This window comes from Saccopteryx leptura, chromosome 2 (assembly GCF_036850995.1).
Source record: "Saccopteryx leptura isolate mSacLep1 chromosome 2, mSacLep1_pri_phased_curated, whole genome shotgun sequence".
Lineage (NCBI taxonomy): Eukaryota > Metazoa > Chordata > Mammalia > Chiroptera > Emballonuridae > Saccopteryx > Saccopteryx leptura.
In genome coordinates this window covers 272,365,881-272,385,980 of record NC_089504.1, presented here as the reverse complement: position 1 = coordinate 272,385,980, position 20,100 = coordinate 272,365,881, and the positions used below count along the sequence as shown (strand labels likewise).

The window sequence follows — 20,100 nt, the reverse complement described above, 5'->3', positions numbered from 1 at the left end:
GACACCTCCATCAAGGCCTAGCCAGGGAAACGAAGACTGTGCTCTGTCTTTCAAACAGAACTCTCACTCCTATAAATCTGTAGAAATATGGGGAAAGGATGTAAGTGGACAGTTCATAGAAGGAAATACGAACGGCCCCGAAACAAACGAAAAGATGCTCAACCTCACTCTGAATGAGATAAATGAAAAGTTCAATGAGGTGCTGCCCCAGATCACATAGATCTAAAGTTCAACCTCATACCTTCGTCCAAAGTATGAAGCAGTGACTCCTCTGTAGGGAACAGTTTGACGGCACCATCAACCCTGACCCAGAAACTCCACTTCTAGGAACTTGTCTTTCCTATGTGCTTTCATACATATGAAAGGAAATCTATATAAGGATAGTCATGGAGATGTTGTTTGTAATAGCGAAAGATTGGAGTGGACATGAATGCCCATCAGAGGGCTCAGGTAAATAAATTATGGAACATAAATTCAGTGGAGATGCTCCCGCCATTAGAAAGGGCAAAATGGTATTACACGTACTTCTAGGGAGCAATCCCCGGGGTAATCGACCTTAAAAACAAGGAAATGAATAGTGTGTGTAGTATTTGTGTTTAAACAATATATATTTCAGAATGAAAGGTAAAAGCCATTTAAAACATATATGCATTCATATGTGTGTGTGTTACATATATATATATACATAAAATGTTTATGCTGCTGAGTGCATAGAATAGCTCTGGGAGCGTGAACAGGAACTGGGGACAGATGCCTCCAGGGAGAGGACAGGGGTCTGTTGGACATGGGTGGGAAGAGGAGATGCACTTTTCCCACTTACCCTTTAATGCATTTGAATGTTATATTGTGTATTACCTGGTCAAAAAATAAACAGATTAAAATATTTGGAAAGAAAATTCTTCTCAGCCTTGTTGGAGGGCACAAGAGAGGGATAGTCTCGCTGGAGGACAGGTCCTTTTGCGTTAAGAAGGGGTTTATTCAGGGGATGGAAGCTATTGGAAGGGCGGACTAGTAGCCAGGGCTGGCCCTTCTGGCCGGCGCACTGGTGAGGGTCCGAGTCAAAGCAGTCGGGGTTTGTGGGCCCCGTCTGCTCCTGGTCCTCCCCGGGCCAGGCTCTCAGTGCTCTGGGTCCCCCACCACAGACACCACCCTCCTTCTCCAGAACGGAGCTCTTTGAGGGCACCGGACAATTCTTCCTGTCCCGTTTTCCCCAGCCCTTGACATTATGTCCAGTGCACAGAAAAAGCATAACAAATATTGAATGCTGACTCATTTATTTGCACCTGGAAAACACCTGAAAGGTTGTGTTGTATCTTTTTACATCTAATTTCTGTCTTCCTAACCACAAGTCAGCCTTTTAATCTCTTCAGTATCCCCAGCACTTAACTTAACCCAGTGCACTGTATGTAGTAGGAGCTCAATAAGCATTGAGTGATGAGAGTCACAAGGATGATTCGTTTCTCTTCAGTTCAGATCCTTCCCAGCCCTTACAGCAAGAATGGAGCCAAATCTGCCCGAACGGAACACGCGGCAGCTCACTAGGAAAGGGAGGCAAAAGGTGCCAATAGCCTGAGCTAGTACTGCACGCACGGGTGTTGGCAGAGATGGCACCAGCAGGCGTGGGGAGACGGTACTGTGACAATGCCTTCTTTCGCCACCTCGTCAAGCTCTGTTGCGAGAACATGAGTTGGGAAGAACTAGACAGATGTGACTGGTAAGGTGATCCAGGCCCACGTCACAGAGCTGATGCGTAGACACAGCTCTGTCACTTCAGTAGAGTCCAAGGAAGCACACTGAGGTGGGTCCCATCCCTCAGAGACCCACACAGAGGGAGCATCTGGGAACTCTACAAGGAGTCCCAAGTGTAAATATTGTGTTCGGAGGTCATAGCAAAGCCCAGCCAGAAACCGGGGCAGCAGCAAGCCTTCCCCTGGAGGCCGACAATGAACCCCCCTGTGAAGACGACCAGGAAGGGAGTAAATGGGGGTAGGTTTCCCCGACGATCCCAGCCTCCCTGCCAGTCCTGCTGGCTGTCAGGAAGCCCAGGGAGGCAGGGAAGGGTGCTGACACCTCCCTAGTACTCACTAGTAACTACAGCTAGCATTAATGAGCTCCTCACACCCACAAGAGACCCAGGCCGCCTGTGATTCCTCCTTCTCGGCTCCACGCCCCCCGCACCCTGCCGCATCATCTCTGCCCCCGTAGAAAACTGGTCTGGGGTGTTTGATTCTGAGCAGGGTGGCAGGCAAGGAAGAGAGCCTCCCTGTGAGAATGCAGAATGATTGCTCCTTCAATGGCCTTCACAGGGTCACCCAGGCTACCCATGCGAACAGGATTACCAGGAGGGACTTTTGGTGGCGGGGACAGATCCCAGCCTGTGCTCAGAACATCTGGCCTACTGTCCTGGGAGACCCCCCTCTCGGGGCCCTTGGCCAGAGATGGGAGCCTGAGGAGGACAGTGTTCCTTCAGATTGGGATATTTAAGGCACAAAAATGTTTTTCTTTGTAACATGAGTCCAAAAAAGAGTCTGAGTCACTTTTTACGTCAGATAAATATCCTCATAAGCACTTGAGTAAAAACTTGCCATATTTTGTGATGTTTCCACAGCTTGCTAAACATGACCTTCAATTCCGAGTACAGACGGGACACCCCTCCTCTCCCTGTTCCGGACACCGTGGTGGTCTCTGTGTCACCTCAGTCTTTGTTCATCCCTTTCCTGGGGCAGGGGTGGGGAGGGTGATTTGAGGACTTGAACTTTATGGACTATAATCCCAGTTGGTAGACACCTGGTGGGGAGTCATCTGGTCCTACCTCCCATGGGAGGCAGCCACCCTCAGTCACTGTCTCCCAGAGCTCTGCCTGGGTGCTGACAGGGATGGGGACCCAGGATGCTGTTGCCTCCTGGGGAAGCTGTCGCTGGCACAGGCGTCTTTCTGGAGTAGCCAAAATCCACCTCCTGTAACCTCCATCCTTGGCCCAGTTCTGTCTTCCGGAGTGACGTAAAATTAATCCAATTCCCTTTCCATGTGACCTCATAGCCCTTTCCAGGCTAAACTTGGACTTATCAGTACGCCCACACCGTGGGGCCCCAGTAGCCCTCGAAGCGGCTTCTGTGTGATGGTGTCTCTTGTAAAACATGGTGTCTGGAATTGGTCAGCCTCGCTCAAGCCTATGCTCACGTGCATGTGCGTCATCTCTCACGCTGAACACACAGCCCCTCACAGGACCCCTGCATGCCACGTGGCCCGAGATGACAACAGCAGTGGCCGTGGCAACTGTCCAGGGCAGGTGGCCATGCTCGCCCTCGCCTGTGCACCTGTGTGGCCCCATGGCCTCATGCCCCTGCAGGAGCAGAGCAGCTGTGTGGTGGGTCAGCTCTGTGTTCTCTGCTCACCCCAGGGGCCCTGTCCCCAGCGTGTGTGGGTTTGCCAGACGGGCCCTGTGAGGTCCTCTGCGTTCCTTTTCCTCCACAGAATGGTGACCAAAGAGCCCTCGCCCCATTGCAGGGAAGTGCTGATGCTTCTTTTCAAATTATTATTATTATTTTTTTATTACAGTTTGCCTTTAGCACTGTCTTGTATTAGTTTGACAGCACATGTAGGTTACAAAGTGTTCCCTCTGATAAGATGCTTCTGTAGCAGAGAAGGGCTCGGGCTCCCCTGAGAGCGCAGTCGGCAGCTTCCTCTGCCGCCTCTGGTGCCCGGGACCACCCAGGTGCTCTGAGCCGCTGCGGGAGGGGCAGGCTGCCTCCTCCTCAACCCAGCAGGCCAGGCGGGTGGGGGCATGCGGACCCAGCTGCCCCCAGAGCACCCCCGGAGTTTAGACTTTCTTACCTGTTTCCACGCCCTTCCTTATACCAGCCCCTGGAAAGTGAGACGCCTTTTCCAAATATCATTTGTGAGCGTTGGAGCCACGCTCTTCTGAACTAATCTCACAGCTCTTCTGTGCGTCTGCCAATTTCCTTTTCAGGAGGACATCAGGCAGCCCAGGTGGTTAAAGTCAGCACTAATGAGACCACCCCACGGGCTCGGTACCCTCGGAGGGAAACTGCCCGTGGCCACCACCTGCACCCCTGCCACAGCCAGCCTGCATTTGGTGGCAGGAGCAGGGGGAGGTGGGGATGACCCTGCACTAGGAGCAGAGAAGGAGGTGCCCAGCAAGCTCTTGGCTCCACGGCGCGGCCCTCCTTCCACGCCTCAGCACGGAGCTAAGCAAGCTAGACTTCGCCGACACAGTAAGTGGGAGCAGCCCGGTGAGGACAAAGCCGTCTCTGACAGGCAGGAGCGTTCCCTTCACTTCCCTTCCCTTCCTGAGGGGAGCTGGCGTTCACAGCGCACTGTCACTCTGAGAGCTCGGGAGAAACGGCTGCTGCTGCTGCTGCTGCTGCTGCGGTCGCTGCTGCCCGGAGCTCATGTCTATCATTCTGTGCTTTGCTGAGAAATTTAAGGCGAGTCATTTGGAGTCCTTGATCTAACAACTGCTTCAGGGAAAGAACAGGTCAGCTGCACCTGCTGACCCGCCCCTTCCGGATGTTCCCATGCCTTAGGCATCACTTTCTTCCTCCCTCTCTGGCTCTCTCCAGTATATCCATCTGGGGGTGGCAGGAAGGGGGTGGCTGGAGTGGCATTCCCGCCCCGCTGGCCCTTGGGGAAGTCTGGGTTTGATGGCTAGTCCATGCCACGTGCCTCTGCTCCCAGACACCCACAAGCTGGATGTCACCACACTATGGGCACACCCGGCAGTTGGCTCCAGGTCCCACGGGCTAGAGAAATGGAGGCCAAATACACAACCATTTGGTTTCTTGCTCAGAGAGTTGGCAACAATTGTTCTTTGTAACTACCTATATATAGTAGGGATTTGGGAGGTTGTGACTGAGTACTCCAGAGTCCATAACCTGCGTCTATGTTCCTTCAGTCGCATCCTTATTTATCCATCGCCCATTTCACCGTGTGTGCCCTAGTCCCCGACCTGGGTAGAAGGAAGCACATTCACAGGCTCTCAGACCTGGTTCTATCTCCAGTTGGAAAGGACCCTCCTTCCCTGTGTCCCAGCCCCGCCTGTCCTGCCTCCGCCCTGTCCGAGGGGCTCGGGGGCCCCTGAGCCTGTCCCAGTGCTGGGGGGCTGCAGCTGCCAGCATCCCTCTGCCTCCCGAGAGGGGCGGCAGGTGTCTTCTCATCCTCCTCCCAAAAGGGTCGACTTCTTTGTATCTGCAGGTAGCAACTTTTTCTTCTCCAGAGTCTTCTCTTTCTCAGACAACCGTGCCAGGTCTGCCCACCACTCCTCCATGGCACGCTTCCCAGACCTCCGCCACCCTACATTAGCGTAGTAGGATTAGAAACCAAAACGAAACCAAAACCATTCAACTCAGCTGGCTTTATCACAGTGAAATGTCAGCATATCAGTGGCAGCCCGTCACCCCAGCCTAGCCAGCAGTCTGAGAGTCCACCTCTGCTATCTGTGCTTCCCCGAGCCTTCCGTCATCTGCACGCTTGGCTGACGGAGCTGCGGACCTGACCCCAGAGGTGCAGAGTTTGGGCCCATGGTGCGCTCTTAGCCCTCTATGCACACACAGACCTCCGGTGAGCACACAGTCTGTTCATATGACAAGTGTCACGGCTGCTTATCTAAATGCTAGGCACACAGTAGGTGCTTTATAAATACCCATAAGGGCGAGTGGTTGTCGAAGCCACGTGACAAGGAGCCTGGTCTGCACTGTGCACACCCCTCGGCCCGAGGGAAGTGACGCTCATGACTCGTTCGCTAGGCAGCATCCGCTGTGATCTAGAGTGTGGTCATGCGGTAATGTCAACCACAGCTCTCATTAGGCTGCATTAAGACCCAGGTTCTGGAGGAGAAACAGCTGCGGAACTTGTTCCGACTGTGCAGCCTCTGGCCCTGTGGCCAGAGTTGGGGCTGTGGTGTCAGCTGCAGGGACAGTTTTCTGGGAAGCAGGTCCCCAACCCATTTGGCCCCAGCAAGAGAAAAATCTTGTTCTCAGCACTGCCTTCTACTTGCACTGTCAGAATGAAAAAAACAGAAACCAAAGCAGCTCTGGTCTGTTCTCGCCGCTTCCCCAATTTTATGTGACACGATTTTCCTTTGTGCAAGCGAGCGTTTTCAGCAAGCCTCCTCCTGGGGCCTGTGCCGGCGCCAGGAAGAATGAGAAACGCAGCATCGGTGGCTTCATCGGGATGTGGAATTGACTCTGAACAACGTGATTCGTTCAAGACCACAGTCTGTGCCGGGAAAATGCACACACAGCACCTAGCAAGTGCGTCTGGTCTGGGATGTCAGGAAGCTCCCTGAGGGTGCTCAGAGCCACCCCTGGCTCTGTGTCGCCTTGCAGGGTGGTCGCCGGGGCCAAAGAACGTGGCTCTGACAGTCTTTAATGAAAGCTCATCCAGGCCTGGGGGACAGACAGGCTCCTCAATGCTCAGAGTCTAGATCAGGCACTAAGACCAAGGCTAGAAACACGCTCATCAATGCTTTCTTCATCCTCCTTTGCAAAGATGGGGAAACTGAGGCCTCTGGTGGAGGGGTGACCAAGTGAGTTAGTGATGACACCTGATAAGAACCGGCTGCTCCCCACTCCCCATTGCCTTTGGCCTCATGAGTAGAGGGAGGAAACGAGATCTGGAGGCAGAGGACTTAAAGAAAGGGGCAGCTCAGGAGGCAGGGGCCCGGTGCGAGCCTTGCCTGCATGTGGCTCAAGCGCACTTGGAGTCACAACCCTGAGTTTCAAGTGTGCTTGACGACCAATGAGCTGTTACTGCACTTTTCTGGCCTTAGTTTTCTTTTCTGTAAGATGGGGCTGTAATAGCTCCCTGATCAGCTGGTTGAGAATGTCGAAGGCACCCAGCCAAGGACCTGGAACTCGTAATGCTCAGTACTGTCTGTCTCCTCCGCGCCGTGGAAGAGCCCCGTGTGTTCATGAACACCCTAGCAGGAAGCTCTTTCTGCAGAGCTCCCCTAGAGCAGTGGTTCCCAAAGGGCGGTTCTGGGACCAGCAGCCTCCACATTACCTGGAACCTGTCTGTCAGACACACAAGTCTCAGGTCCGCCCCACCCCCGGGTCAGAGACTGTGTGATGGGAGCCCAGCCTTCTGCATTCACATGCCCTCCAGTAATTCTGATGTGGGCTCACGTTTGGGAACCAATGTCTCAGGATTTCATGCTTCAATTTGGAACCGAATAGAACCATCCATTCCTTCCTTCTTATGAGAGGATGCACCGAGCCTCCAAGTCTGGGTTTGAGGCCCAGATTTGTAAACTATAGTAGGGTAAGAAATTGTTATTATGACCCTGAAGTAGCAAGAGACTGTGCATCAGACCTTCTGTCCACATTCCACTTGTTTGAAAATAGACCCGCAGTGTACAGGCTCCAGCCCGGGCAGCTTTGCTCCTGCTGTGTGACCTTCGACGGGACGGACCTCTAACAGGAAAAGGCTTCTGCCCAATAGCTTTATTTAGGTTAAGGCTCTGAATTTAGCTCTGAAGGAAGGTCTACAGGCTCAGGACCATTTGATGCATGCTTCAATTAGTATCTTCAGGCTGAGACTAATGTCCTGAATAAGGAATGACATGACAGTGGTGAGGCTGCTGGGCTGTTGCAGAGAGAGCACCAGGACTGGGGTCTGATGCACAAGCTAGTTTTCAAAGGAAAGACACGCTCATCCTCCACCGGCCTCAGAGTAGAAAATGCCACCAAAACAGAGCAGTATGTACAGAGGATGGGGGGAGGGACATTAAAAATACCTAACAGCATGGGCACAGACCAGTCCATCTGAAAAGATGGCAGCCAGGCGCTGAAGCAGGTCCCAGAGGCTCCTGCAGAACCAATTCTTCCCCCTTTCACTGTTGTATCGGGACAGGCAGTGGTGGGATTCAGCCGGTTCTCACCGGTTTGGCAGAACCGATACCTAATTTTTTGTTGGGTTCAGCGAACCAGTTGTTAAAATGCACTTGTGATCGGGGTTCTCTCTAAGGTGGGTGCCTGGCCAGCACCCAATGTGGAAATAACAAATTGACATTCCTTACTCTTTTTTAATGTTCATCTCACAATAACATATTCTGAGCACCTGTAGTAATGTTTATTCCATCCATAGGTGAAAAAATTGCAAGTGAGGACGCCAGTCATGAAACAATATGGAAATATCTAAAATAACAGTTTTATTGTTTTTTGTTAAGTATTATTGAATATTTTTTATTAATATTTTAAAATTCTTATAACAATCTAGTTTCATGTACCTCTTGTAATGTTCTTACGTATTAAATGCATTAGATAATAAACTACCTTTCAGTATATCATTTTTTTTATACTTAAAATGGTATTAGGGCAGAGAACCAGTTGTTACATTATGTGAATCCCACCACTGGGAACAGGTGTGAGGGGGAGGCTGGGACTGTGGCTTTTACTAACTAGTAGAGAAGCATATTGGTCTTTTAACATCAGGTATCGCCTCTCTGATATGCACCAGCTAAATATGAGCCCCGAGGGTTACTGACTGAGTCAGGGCTCAGGGTCATTGAGAGGAAATATATCCCTTGGTCCCCAGATTCACCAGTCACCAAGTCCTATGACTCTTTCTTCTGCAACATCTCCTGATGTCATCTTCTCATGCATTTCCCCAGTGGATATCCTTCTCTGAGCCTGTCTGTTTGCAAAGGCCCTCGGTAGAGGATGAAATTCATCAGCCTTATGTTGGTCTGCACCAGAATGTGACCTATGCACCTTCATACCCAGGGGTATGGATGGATATGTCCATGGCAGGTAACGATCATAATACATCGTTCACATTTGCAGACCTAGGTTCCAACCAAGGAGAGTATGTCTGGGAAGCCGAAACCTATTTCCTACATAGCCTGGTGGCTCTCAGGAGTGATGGGAAGCTCCTCTTATTTCTTCCTTAGAACGGCTCTGAGTCACTGGACAACCCTGCTGCTCCACGGGATGAGGAATGGAAGGGAAAATCCATCTGTCCAGCAGTAGGAACCCAAGAGCCAAGCTGGAAAGGTCACAGTAGCTCTCACTGCTCAGAAGTGTGACCCCACAAGGTGATGACTGAGCGGTGGATGAGGGAGAGGGACAACTGACAATAGGGTAACAGACCCTCTGGCTGGAACCTTGCCTGGCTGGGTGGAGGGAGGAAGCTAGGGCAGTTCTGATCATAGATAAATGATACATAATTGTATATAGAGACTAAAGGACAGATTGAGTCCTTCAGACTATTCTTCAAATGAATCCAAACTGACACCCTAGGCTTGGGATGTGGACTCTGACCACTTTTGAGGCAGTGGGATTTCAAGCAAGAATATTGGCATAGGTTAGTGATTTCTGTCACAGAGGGTTGTGAGGATTTATGAAGACTGTGCATTCTCTGCAAACCATATAGTAGATTGCATATTCTTTTTTTTTTCTTTTTCATTCTTAGTTTTATTTCTTTTTATATAGAAAGCGGTGGGAAACTTTTTGGCTGAGAGAGCCATGGACGCCACATATTTTAAAATGTAATTCCGTGAGAGCCGTACAACAACCCATGTACCTTACGCATTATCCAATAAAAATTTGATGTTGTCCTGGAGGACAGCTGTGATTGGCTCCAGCCACCTGCAAGTAGATTGCATATTCTTTGTAAACTATGCACCTGCTGGCAGAGACTATGGGGGAGGAAGGGCAGGAAGAAGGCTTCCCTACAAAGTTTATTCGTGTACTGGTCACCAGCCATTGTCTTCTAAAAATGGTCAGCAATAGGATGTGGCCTTTGGAAAAGCCATTAGAGCCAAGATGGCAGTCACTGGCTTAGGAGTGTTGCCCCACCTGGCAGCCAGGTGAGCTTGTGATGGGGTAATAACTGACAGTTCACACACAATTCAGCAACTCAGTTAACTCCCGTCTCATTAGGAAAAACTGATGTCTTCCCTGGGAAAGGAATCTGTGCTGATTCAACTGCCGAACATGCGATGGTGTTAAGAACCACCGTTGTCCTCCACAGAGGCCCTAGTGGCAGAAGGCATCTTTAGGGGAACTGGGTGTTCAGACCTCCACATGGCAAGTCCTCCTGACACAAGGGAGAGGAAAAACTAAAGACTCAGCATCATTTAAAAATGAATTGTATCTTCCTGCATCTTTTGTTTAAATGCCTTGGGGCTTATCTATTTTAGGACATTGCAGCATACCATAAACCTGTGATTTGCTAATGTTCTGTTACCTTAAAAAATTTTTCTTACAACTTTATCGAGAAATAATTTATGCACAATAAAATACATTCATTTAAGTTATTTTCTAGATGTATACACCCTTGAAAACAGTCCCATAATTAAGATGTAAAACATTTTCATCCTCCCCAAAGATTCCAGGTAGCCCTTTGTCATCTATCCCTCCCTCTGCTCCTGCCCCAGGCAACCACTGCCACGCTTTTTGTTCTTATGAATCAATTTGAATTTTACACACATAGAGTGTTACAGTGGGTATTATTTTGTCAATGGCTCCTTTCACGCTGCATAAAAATTTTTATTGAGATTACTTATATATAACATAGAAGTTACCATCTTAACCATTTTTAGGTGGTATTAAGTATATTCCTATTGTGCAACCATCACCACCATCCATCTCCAAAACTTTTTTCATCTTGCAAAAATGAAACTCCCTACCCATTAAACAATAACTCCTCTCTCTCCCCAGCCCTTGGCAACTACCATTCTACTCTCTGTGTCTGTGAATTTGACGACTCTAGGAACCTCGTGTAAGTGGGAATCATACAGTATTTGTCCTTTTGTGACCGGCTTACGTCATTTAGCCTAATGTCTTAGTTCACCCATGTTGTAGCTTATGTTCGAATTTCTTTTTTTAGGCTGAAAACTATTGCATTATATGTATATACCCCATTTTGTTTAGTCATTCATCTGTCAGTGGACACTTGGGCTGCTTCTGCCTTTGGCTATTGTAAGTAATGCTGCTGTGAACATGGATGGACAAATATCTCTTCTAGATATTCTTTTCAACTCTTTTGGGTATATATGCCATAAATCTGTTTGCTTTTTTGGAGAAGCCTTCCTATTGTTTTTCACTGTGGCTGTAACCATTTTACAAACTTCCATTTTAAACAAAGTTTTTCATTAGACCCACTTCTTGTTCTGATTATCCCTTCAGTTTCTAGAAAGACAATGCAACATATTCTCTGACCTCTCTTTGCCCTGCAAGATGATCATCTTTTCCTCCTCTATCTGAGCCTCGGCCCTTCCAGCCCTTTCAGACTGATGGAGTTGCTCGGAGAATTGCTGAGCTGTGGTAACCCTGAGTAAAATCACACTGCTCACTTTCTGTTAGCTGTGGCCATTTCCCTGTTTCTCATAAGCTGTAGTTATTATGCACTTTATCAATGTCTTATAACACTATCATGCTACAACCACCAGTATCCGATTTCTTTTTTTTTTTTTTTTTCTGAAGCTGGAAACGGGGAGAGATAGTCAGACAGACTCCCGCATGCGCCCAACCAGGATCCACCCGGCACACCCACCAGAGGCAATGCTCTGCCCATCAGGGGGCGATGCTCTGCCCCTCCAGGGCGTCGCTCTGCTGCGACCAGAGCCACTCTAGCGCCTGGGGCAGAGGCCAAGGAGCCATCCCAGCGCCCGGGCCATCTTTGCTCCAATGAAGCCTTGGCTGCGGGAGGGGAAGAGAGAGACAGAGAGGAAGGGGCGGGGGGTGGAGAAGCAAATGGGCGCTTCTCCTATGTGCCCTGTCCGGGAATCGAACCCGGGTCCCCCGCACGCCAGTCCAACGCTCTATCGCTGAGCCAACCGGCCAGGGCCCAGTATCCTATTTCTTTAGATATTTTACCACTTTAATTGAATCTACTGTGCTTTACATCCCAATTATATGCATTTCGCTATAGCTGTCAAATAATCTATCCTATTAACTACAATATATTAGCTAATTTTTTACAACTGTTGTCTGAATTGCTAGCATCCTGTCCATAATATCTTCAATTCTATTAAAACTAGTCACCTGTTTAAATCCTGTTAGTCTAGGTATCAAAAGCCCACTACATACCTCATTTAATCTGAGGGGCCAGCCATGAATGTGAAAACTGGGGTGGGGGGTGGCTTTGACCCTAATGTATGCTTTTAAGAAGGACCTTTCTTTGACTAATAGGATGCTGCCCACCAGGTTTTATGAGTCACATTAATGGAGGGGGTGCGCATGTGTACATGCATGTGAGGTCAGGGTGGTGGGAATATGGGAGTTGACTGGACGCTGACCATCAGTAATTCTGGTGAGAAAGAGAAGACAGCGTGGGGAAAGGCCGTGGGGAGGGAGGACTGCAGGGGAGGTCAGTGTTCATTTGTCAGGACAGCCCTTTCCGATACCATCTTGTATGTTCATGGGGGGGCGAGCCTGGATGACTGTGCGTCATAGCAACCCTTGGAATGTTGCCAGAACCGCAGCCTGGCTGGGTTTCTTTTCAGTCTTATGATCCCGGGTTCATCTGAGCCCCAATAAAGAGGAGGCTGTACCCCAAACACCCCCTGTATTTGATCCATATCTGTGCTTGGTTAATAGCTACCACAGTCAAAGACCTTGAACCGATAGGCAACCCATAGATGGTGATGTCAGTGCAACCCATAGATGGTGATGTCAATGGCTAGGACAGGGCCTGGCACATGGCAAGATGCCCATAAACTCCTGGCTGGATATTGTGGAAGGGTGACTTGTAGAATATCTTTTCTTTGTCATCACATATATTACACTTTAGGTCAGGATATGATAAGGGGTCCTTGTCAGCCATTTAGTATACACTGGGGTTACTATCTGTAGGAACACACATGCATTAAAAAGACAACCTATCTGTGTGTATGCAATAGAATTCTCAGATGGTCTTATAGTAATCATTTGCTTTTCTGAAACACTTTTTAAAAGCACTGCCCAAACTATGATCTTATTTTATTTCATATGCTTTTATTTATTTTTGACCTCCCATTGTATAGATGGAGAAACTGAGACCCTACGAAGGTCTCTTAGTAGAGTCAGTATTGCAACTCTCCTAACTGCTGTGTGGCAGCCTCTCTGAATGGCACATAGGAACAATTGGGAGAATTTTTAGGGCCAAGCTGTGGTCCCAACTGAACAGGTATATGCCTCACTTCTGTGCAATGTTGGGGACATTTCTCCTTATAATTCTGTGTGCTGGACAGACGCTTTCCCAGGGGTGTCCAAGCACGCTGTGGAACACCCCAGGCCCAGCTTTGTGTGAATGGAACATCCCCACCACCAGCTCCACAGCCAGCCTCTGGGCTCTGTGTCTACCAAACCCTGCTGAGGCCTCACCCTAAACACGGCTGAAGTCCGGGAGAGCTTCCTGTGCCCCTCTTCCTGCTGCCTGAGCCCACCGAGGAGCAGGTGTTGACAGGTCCCCTGCCCTGTGTCTGAGCCACAGAGGTGAGAGAGCTGATGGCCCCAAGGCAAGCTGGGTCCAGCTTAAAGCTTGAAAAAGTATCTGAGTATGCTGTCCTAAGTAGTGCCCCCAAAAGGCATGTGTACCTGGAATCTGAGAATGTGACTTTATTTGAGAATAAGGTCTTTGCAGATGTTAAGGATCTTGAGAGGAAATCACCCTGGGTTTAGGTTGAGCCCTAAATCTAATAATCACTGACGACCTCATGAGTGGAGAGGACCCAGAGATACACAGGGAAGGTGGCCACATGAAAGCAGAGCAGAGATTGGAGCGATGCTGCCATAAGACAGGGAATTCCTGGGGTCACCAGAAGCTGGAGGGGGCAAAGAAGGAATTGCTCTAGGGTCTTCAGAAAGAAGGTGGCCCTGCCAACACCTTTATTTCAGACTTGTCACCTCTAGAGTCAGCTTTTGTTTATGAAGCCACTGAGCTGTGGCAGTTTGTTTCAGCAGCCCCAGGAATGACCATACTGGTTGACAGCGGACAGGAGGTGGGTATGAGCGCCGTCCCAGAGCCGGCCTGCTGGGGCTTCTCGGCTCCCTCACTTGTCTTGCCTTCAGGACCTGGGAGAATTCTCTGCTAAGCCAGACTAAGGAGCAAGTTAAAAACAAGTGTTAGGAGGAAGACCAGAGCCTGACTTCCTTGCTGTCACTGATCTTGTTGGATAAAGATGTCTGTGCCCTCTCACCTCCATTGTCACTACCTTTCTGTAGTGCCCCCCATAGGCTAAGGGCCTTCATGTCACATAACCATCTGTTGTAGTCAGCTCGGGCTGCCATAACAAAATAACATAGACTGGGCGGCTTACACAGCAGATAATTATTTCTCATAGTTCTGGAAGCTGGGAAGTCCAAGGTCAAGATGCTGGCTAATTTGGTTCCCGGTAAGGGCCCTCTTCCTGACTTAAGTTAGCTGCCTTCTCACCATTTCCTTATATAGGAGAGAAAGAGAGAGAGAGGAAAGAAGAGGGGAGGGAAGGGAAGGGAAGGAGAGGAAGCAAATTCTCTGGTGTTTCTTCTTCTGAGGGCACTAATTCCATTATGAGAGCCCCACCCTCATGACCTCACCTTACCCTATTTTCTTCCTAAAGGTTCTACCTCCAAATATCATCACATTGGGGGTTAGGTCCTCAGCATCTGAGTTTGGGTGGGGGACGCAATTCAGTCCATGGGCCTTTTAAGGACACTGTTAAGCAAGTTGCTCTGTCCCTCTTCATTTTACATGTGATGTTTCTTCAGTTGTTCAAGGTCATGGAGCTGGCAAGGGGGAGAGCCAGGATTTGCATTTGTGTCTAATCCCACTCCAGAGCCTGCACTCTTAACCACTATGCTACACCGATCGAAACATGTCATATTAATAAGCACAGCAGCTAATGGCTGGCGTAGCGAGAAGAGAGCCTACCAGTGTTGTAGTGACCCTTGGTGGCTGCCGCTGCTTCCTCCCTTCTCCTGCCCCTCCCCCTCCCCTGCCTGCCCCTCCCTGAGTGCTGGCCATACCACATGCTCCGTTCTGAGGAGGGCCTGTGATGTTCACACCACAGGTGGTCTCTCTGGCAGCTTGTTCCTGTCCCTTTCCATCTGACAAATTCTTGCTCATCTCACATGGTCCGGATTAAATGTGCTCAGTATACATCATTATCTAGCGCATATTCCATGGCTCATAAACCCCAATGGTGTGTCTTTTCCAAGTGGGAGTGGGAGCACCTTTGACATAGGACTGCCTCTTTCTGTTTTGGAATCTGGTACCTTCCACAGCACCTCTGGCTCTCCAAAGCCCCCAGTAAATGTTTGAATAATGTACACACGTAGAAGACATGGAGATATTAATAAAAAAAATACACATACTCAGCAGAAAGGGCTGTTAATTAAAAGAAGAGGAAAGAAAAGAGCATCAGATACTCTAAGACAAGTACTGGTAGAAGGAACCACTAAAAGGTGTAAGTTGTGAAAGCAAATGTTTAATTTCAGCTCTCCCTTCTGTGTGCTTATCGATGATGCTCAGCTCAGTAGAATGGTCAATCTATATGTTGAGATTTACTGTGGATCTCATGGACTGTTCTTTTTTGATTAACTGCTTTAGTCTTCCAAATATGTATTCATTAGAAGCTTGTCCTATTGCTCAACATGATTTGCATGTGTGAGAACACACCCCCTTATTTTACGCTGACCCCCATGGGAGTGTAAGGCTCACCTTGCTGGCATTTCAGAACACAGGTGTCTTAATGCGTAAACCAAGGCCCGTGCTGTATCTTGGGTTGCCATCTCCAAACTGGACGGTTTGTAACTATGGGCGGTCCCGCCCCAGGCATTTCTAACTGTTCTTCCATCTCTGTCCTCCCCCTGCAGGCTGGCCGTGGGTGACCCTCTCTGTCCTGGGGTTCCTGTACTGCTACTCCCATGTGGGCATCGCCTGGGCCCAGACGTACTCCGTGGGCTAGTGCTGCTGGGCCCAGGGCAGCCCTTGCTGTCGGCCTGTGAGGCAAATGGTGCTTCTCCCTGATCTCACGCCCCAAGATGACCTTCGAGGGCCCAGTGCTGGACCTGCTCATCATTTGTGGAAGTTACCTCAAGCCAAGACGGGAAGCTTGAGCTCACATAGAAAGAAAACAGCCAGAGAGACTTCCGACTTTGGGAACTCAGAGATCATCGCCCGCCCCCCACAACCATCACTTCCCTGTTGAGTTAGCTGGGGCCCAGCGCAGTGGACTGCCCTGCCCTGCTGCACGTGGTGACACTGTGGTCTACAGCCCAGTCCCAAGGGCCCTTTGGGTTCTTTCCTCTTCGCTGAGAATTAAATGTAATGGACATTTCTTGACTGAGGCACAGAAATCCTGACGAGTGATAGGTCTGTCCTCCACTGGGCAATATTTCTGCAACACTTTGTTGACATTTACGTGACACCCCCCTCCCTATGCCCTGCAGTGTGGTCTCTAGAAGCAGCAATGGGGTTTAGACTACACCCTTCACCTCCTCAGCAGGGAGGTGACAAAGTCACAGCTGGTTTCTAATCACCCTAAGGAGTCAGTACCCAAGGAGACCTCTTATTTGAACTTCATCAGGATGGTCTCCACTTGGCTGTTCATTCCCCAGATTTGCAGAGGAGTATAAACACGCAGCCCCTACCTGCCAGTTAATTGTTTCCACATTAAGAAGCGGAGTTTAAAAGCCAGGGAATAGCGTCTCCCCAGACGGGTGCTATGGGGCAAGTCACAGAGGGTAAGGAGGGCCTCCCGTGGTCCTCTCCCCACTCCACGCCAGCCCCACCATCACCCTCCCGCGCAGCAGTTTACGTTCAGCAGGTCACGGTGTTTTGTTTTGTTTAAAATAAAATGGAGCCTTTTCTATCATATAGATAAGTCACATTTTTGTAGAGTCAAATATTTTTTTGAGGAAAATGTTTAAATTCTAGACACACTTAACATAACTTAATTCTTCACTCCTCTGTGAAAGATGCTGACAGGCTATTAATGGCCCCAAGTGGTAGATAATTCAGAAAACTTGTTTATCTTTATTTATTTATTTATTTATTTATTTGAGGGTGGTGGAGGTGGGGAGAAGGGAACTAGCTCTCGTCATCTGAACCCACAGTGTACCCAATTATGGGAGAACTTAAAACAGCTCAAGCACATGAATTCAGTCGTCACGAGGCCCACTTGGTCCTGGTCTGTGTCACCCTGTCTCATATTAGTCATCTGTTTCTGACCCTGTGTCCTGACTGTGACTCTTAATTCAGTGAGATCTAAACTCTTGGAGTGTAGAACCAGCCATTTTACTGACATTCTTTTTTCCTGGACACCCTGTTTGGAAGGGAGAGGGTGGTCCAGATGTGGATGACCCGAGGTGGCCGGCAGCAAAGGGCAAGGGCCAGGGGGGCGGGCCGATCACGGCCGCAGTGGTCCCGGCAGCTGGCTGGGGAAAGGAGCAGACACAGGCAGGTGATTCCAAGGTGCTGAGCACTGTGCGGAGAGCATGAGGCTGGGGAAGGGGAGCGCCTAAGTGAACACAGTAAAACTTCATGGACTAACACGGATTTGGGATTTGGGGCCAGTCAGAGGGAGGGTGGCTGAAATGTACTTGAAAGGAAAGGGCTTTCTAATGGGGGAATGGTGTGTGAAGATGATTGTAAGGAAGTGTACGAACATATAAATAGTAGAAAAGATTTTGAACTCTTCAGAGACACCATTATATAAAAATAGGCTTATTCATTCATTAGATTATATTGGAATATATTTGAAAGTAATAATCCTGAATTTGTTTTAAGTATTATATGATTTAGAATGGTTCGCAGGCATTAGTAAACGATGACTGTTGAGCTACATATTTGAGGACTGATTAGCTGATATGTCGACTATCCAGGACCATTGCATTCTTGCTTTAGGTTCTTGCTGTTCCCCAACTGTCGTGTGAAAATGACCTTATGCCCCTCCTCATGCGTATGAACTAAACTCTTGGGGTTGCTTTCAGTGAAGGGTTTGAGGTGCCTGGGCAGACAGAGCAGTTCCAGCTGAGGAACATCTGACAACGTCACTTTTCATTGGCATCAGCCCTGGGCAACTTCAGGCACAGAGCTGGGAAACAACTAGTCAAAGTCCCAAGGTCACGTCTAGCCCCAGGACCCTCTGACCCCAACCTAGCAAAAGCCAAAGAGCTCCAAGCCTGAATGCCTGATTCCCAAGGAGGCAAACAGGACATCGGAAGAGCTGCCACATCCACACAAGAGACTTAAAAGTATTGGATCATTTATTCAGATTAATTTGTTGGAAGTGACAGCAGAAAACCCTTTATTCTATTTAAGACTGCAGACCTAGTAAAAAAAAAAAACCAAGTAGATCAATCATACATAACTGTAGAATAATCTATATATTGGGAGAATAGTAAGTTAGTGGGAGGGGTTTCCCTTAGAGAAACTGATGTGGCCCACTTACTTATTTAAAATAATATAATTGTTGGCTAAGTGTAAGGAATTAACTAGAACATGATGGGTTTGTTTTCTAACAAACATGTCCATCTAATCAGGCTGACCCCTGGGGAGCCAGGTCACCCTGACAGTGCATGCTTTCCTGCACATGTTAGGAAGTCTCTCTGAGGCTTTTCTTCAGGGAAATTATTTTATTTTAAAACAAACCAATAAAATCTCTTTTTTAAATAGCTGAAACCCATTTGGCACCCAAAATGTATTACTTGGCTCTGTTTTACTAGTCCTGTTGACTAATTATAAAAATCATATTCACAAAGAGAGATTTTTTTCCCCTCCGTTGAGGATATCTGCAGAATGTGATGTTTAGTGCTTTATTACGTGAGACCTTTGAAATGAGAATCAATCATTTGGAATTTTAATCAAGATACCATTACATTATTTTTATTATGCTTGTCTGCAATATAATTAAATAATAGTGTATATGGAGAATGTCATTAGAAATACTGTATTCACACCGGGGCCATATGAGAGCAAGAAGAGGCCTGGATATGGCTTGCAGGTCACAGAGGCCTCGTCCCTGAAGTTCTATAGTCTATAAAAGGAAGTGCCATTTTTGAAATGTGGTCCATTGGTATTAAAAACTTAAGCCATGGCTGGTTGGGGCAATGGTAGAGCGTTGGCCTGGCCTATAGATGTCCTAGGTTCAATTCCTGGTCAGGGCGTACAGGAAAAGCAACCATCTGCTTCTTTACCCCTTCACCTCCCCTTTCTTCCCACCCCTTCTTCCCTTCCCATAGCCATGTCTCAATTGCTTTGAGCACATTGGCCCCAGGTGCTGAGGATGGCTTGTGGAGCCTTTGCCTTAGGAGCCAAAAATAGCTCAATTGGGAGCATGGCCCAGATGGAGATTTCCGGGTGGATCCCGGTTGGGCTGCATGTAGGAGTCTATCTCCCCTCCTCTCACTAGAAAAGAAAAAAAAGAACTCAGGTTGGCAGTATTGTGGAGAATCTTGCCATGGGTAGGCAGCAAGGCCTATTAAAGTCATAGCAGACCTGAAACCGTGCTGGTGTAGAGGACTAGTTAGTTTAAGGCCAAGACATCCCCTACTTTCATAGCTTCTGAGACCGTCAATGAATTAAAGCACAGATCAAACCCATTCTGTTGACACTGAGTCATTCTAAAAATATTTAGTTTTTTTTTAATACTATATTTTAAAAGGCAAATGAGCATCTATATATCTTATACAAATTCCAGGCCAAATTGTTCAAAATATAAACGTTCACTTCTAAGTGGAGGTCAGTTTCAGATATGTGTTGAAGCAATGTGTCGTACCACAATTTTCCAGTGACGCCAGGCTATGAGACATCTAGGTGCACTGGCATAACAGACACAACTCTATTTTGAGGTCATATTGTAAAGTACCTTCACAACTGTTCTCTGGCTGTATAGGACTTGGACACACAATCTTGGTATCGCTAGAATTTTTAAGTTCCCCAAAAACCACAATTGTAGGTGCTTCCAAATCAGAGCTCCCCCAGCTCTCAAAAAGGAATAGAAAGTACTGTCCTTGTTCTATTATTGTAGGTCAGAACCCTCAATTGCAATTATAGAAGGAACAGCAAACACATTATGTATAAAATAGTTTATTACCATAATAAATAAAATTAAACATTTTGGTTTTACAAATATCATTTGTGCTTGTTTAAAAATGTTGAGAAGGGAATATC

The 20,100-nt window shown here is 48.1% G+C and overlaps 1 protein-coding gene across 5 annotated transcripts in view; it reads left to right on the top strand.

The window, feature by feature from the left end:
• Window positions 1-16,781, top strand: part of HHAT (hedgehog acyltransferase) — a 287,861-nt gene extending 271,080 nt beyond the window's left edge. For all 5 annotated transcript variants that reach the window (XM_066366058.1, XM_066366056.1, XM_066366059.1 and 2 more), the window contains one exon: window positions 15,801-16,781. In XM_066366058.1, the coding sequence (XP_066222155.1) occupies window positions 15,801-15,892 (92 nt within the window). In that variant the 3' untranslated portion in view covers window positions 15,893-16,781. The remainder of the gene's footprint in view (window positions 1-15,800) is intronic.
• The last annotated feature ends 3,319 nt before the right edge of the window (window positions 16,782-20,100 follow it).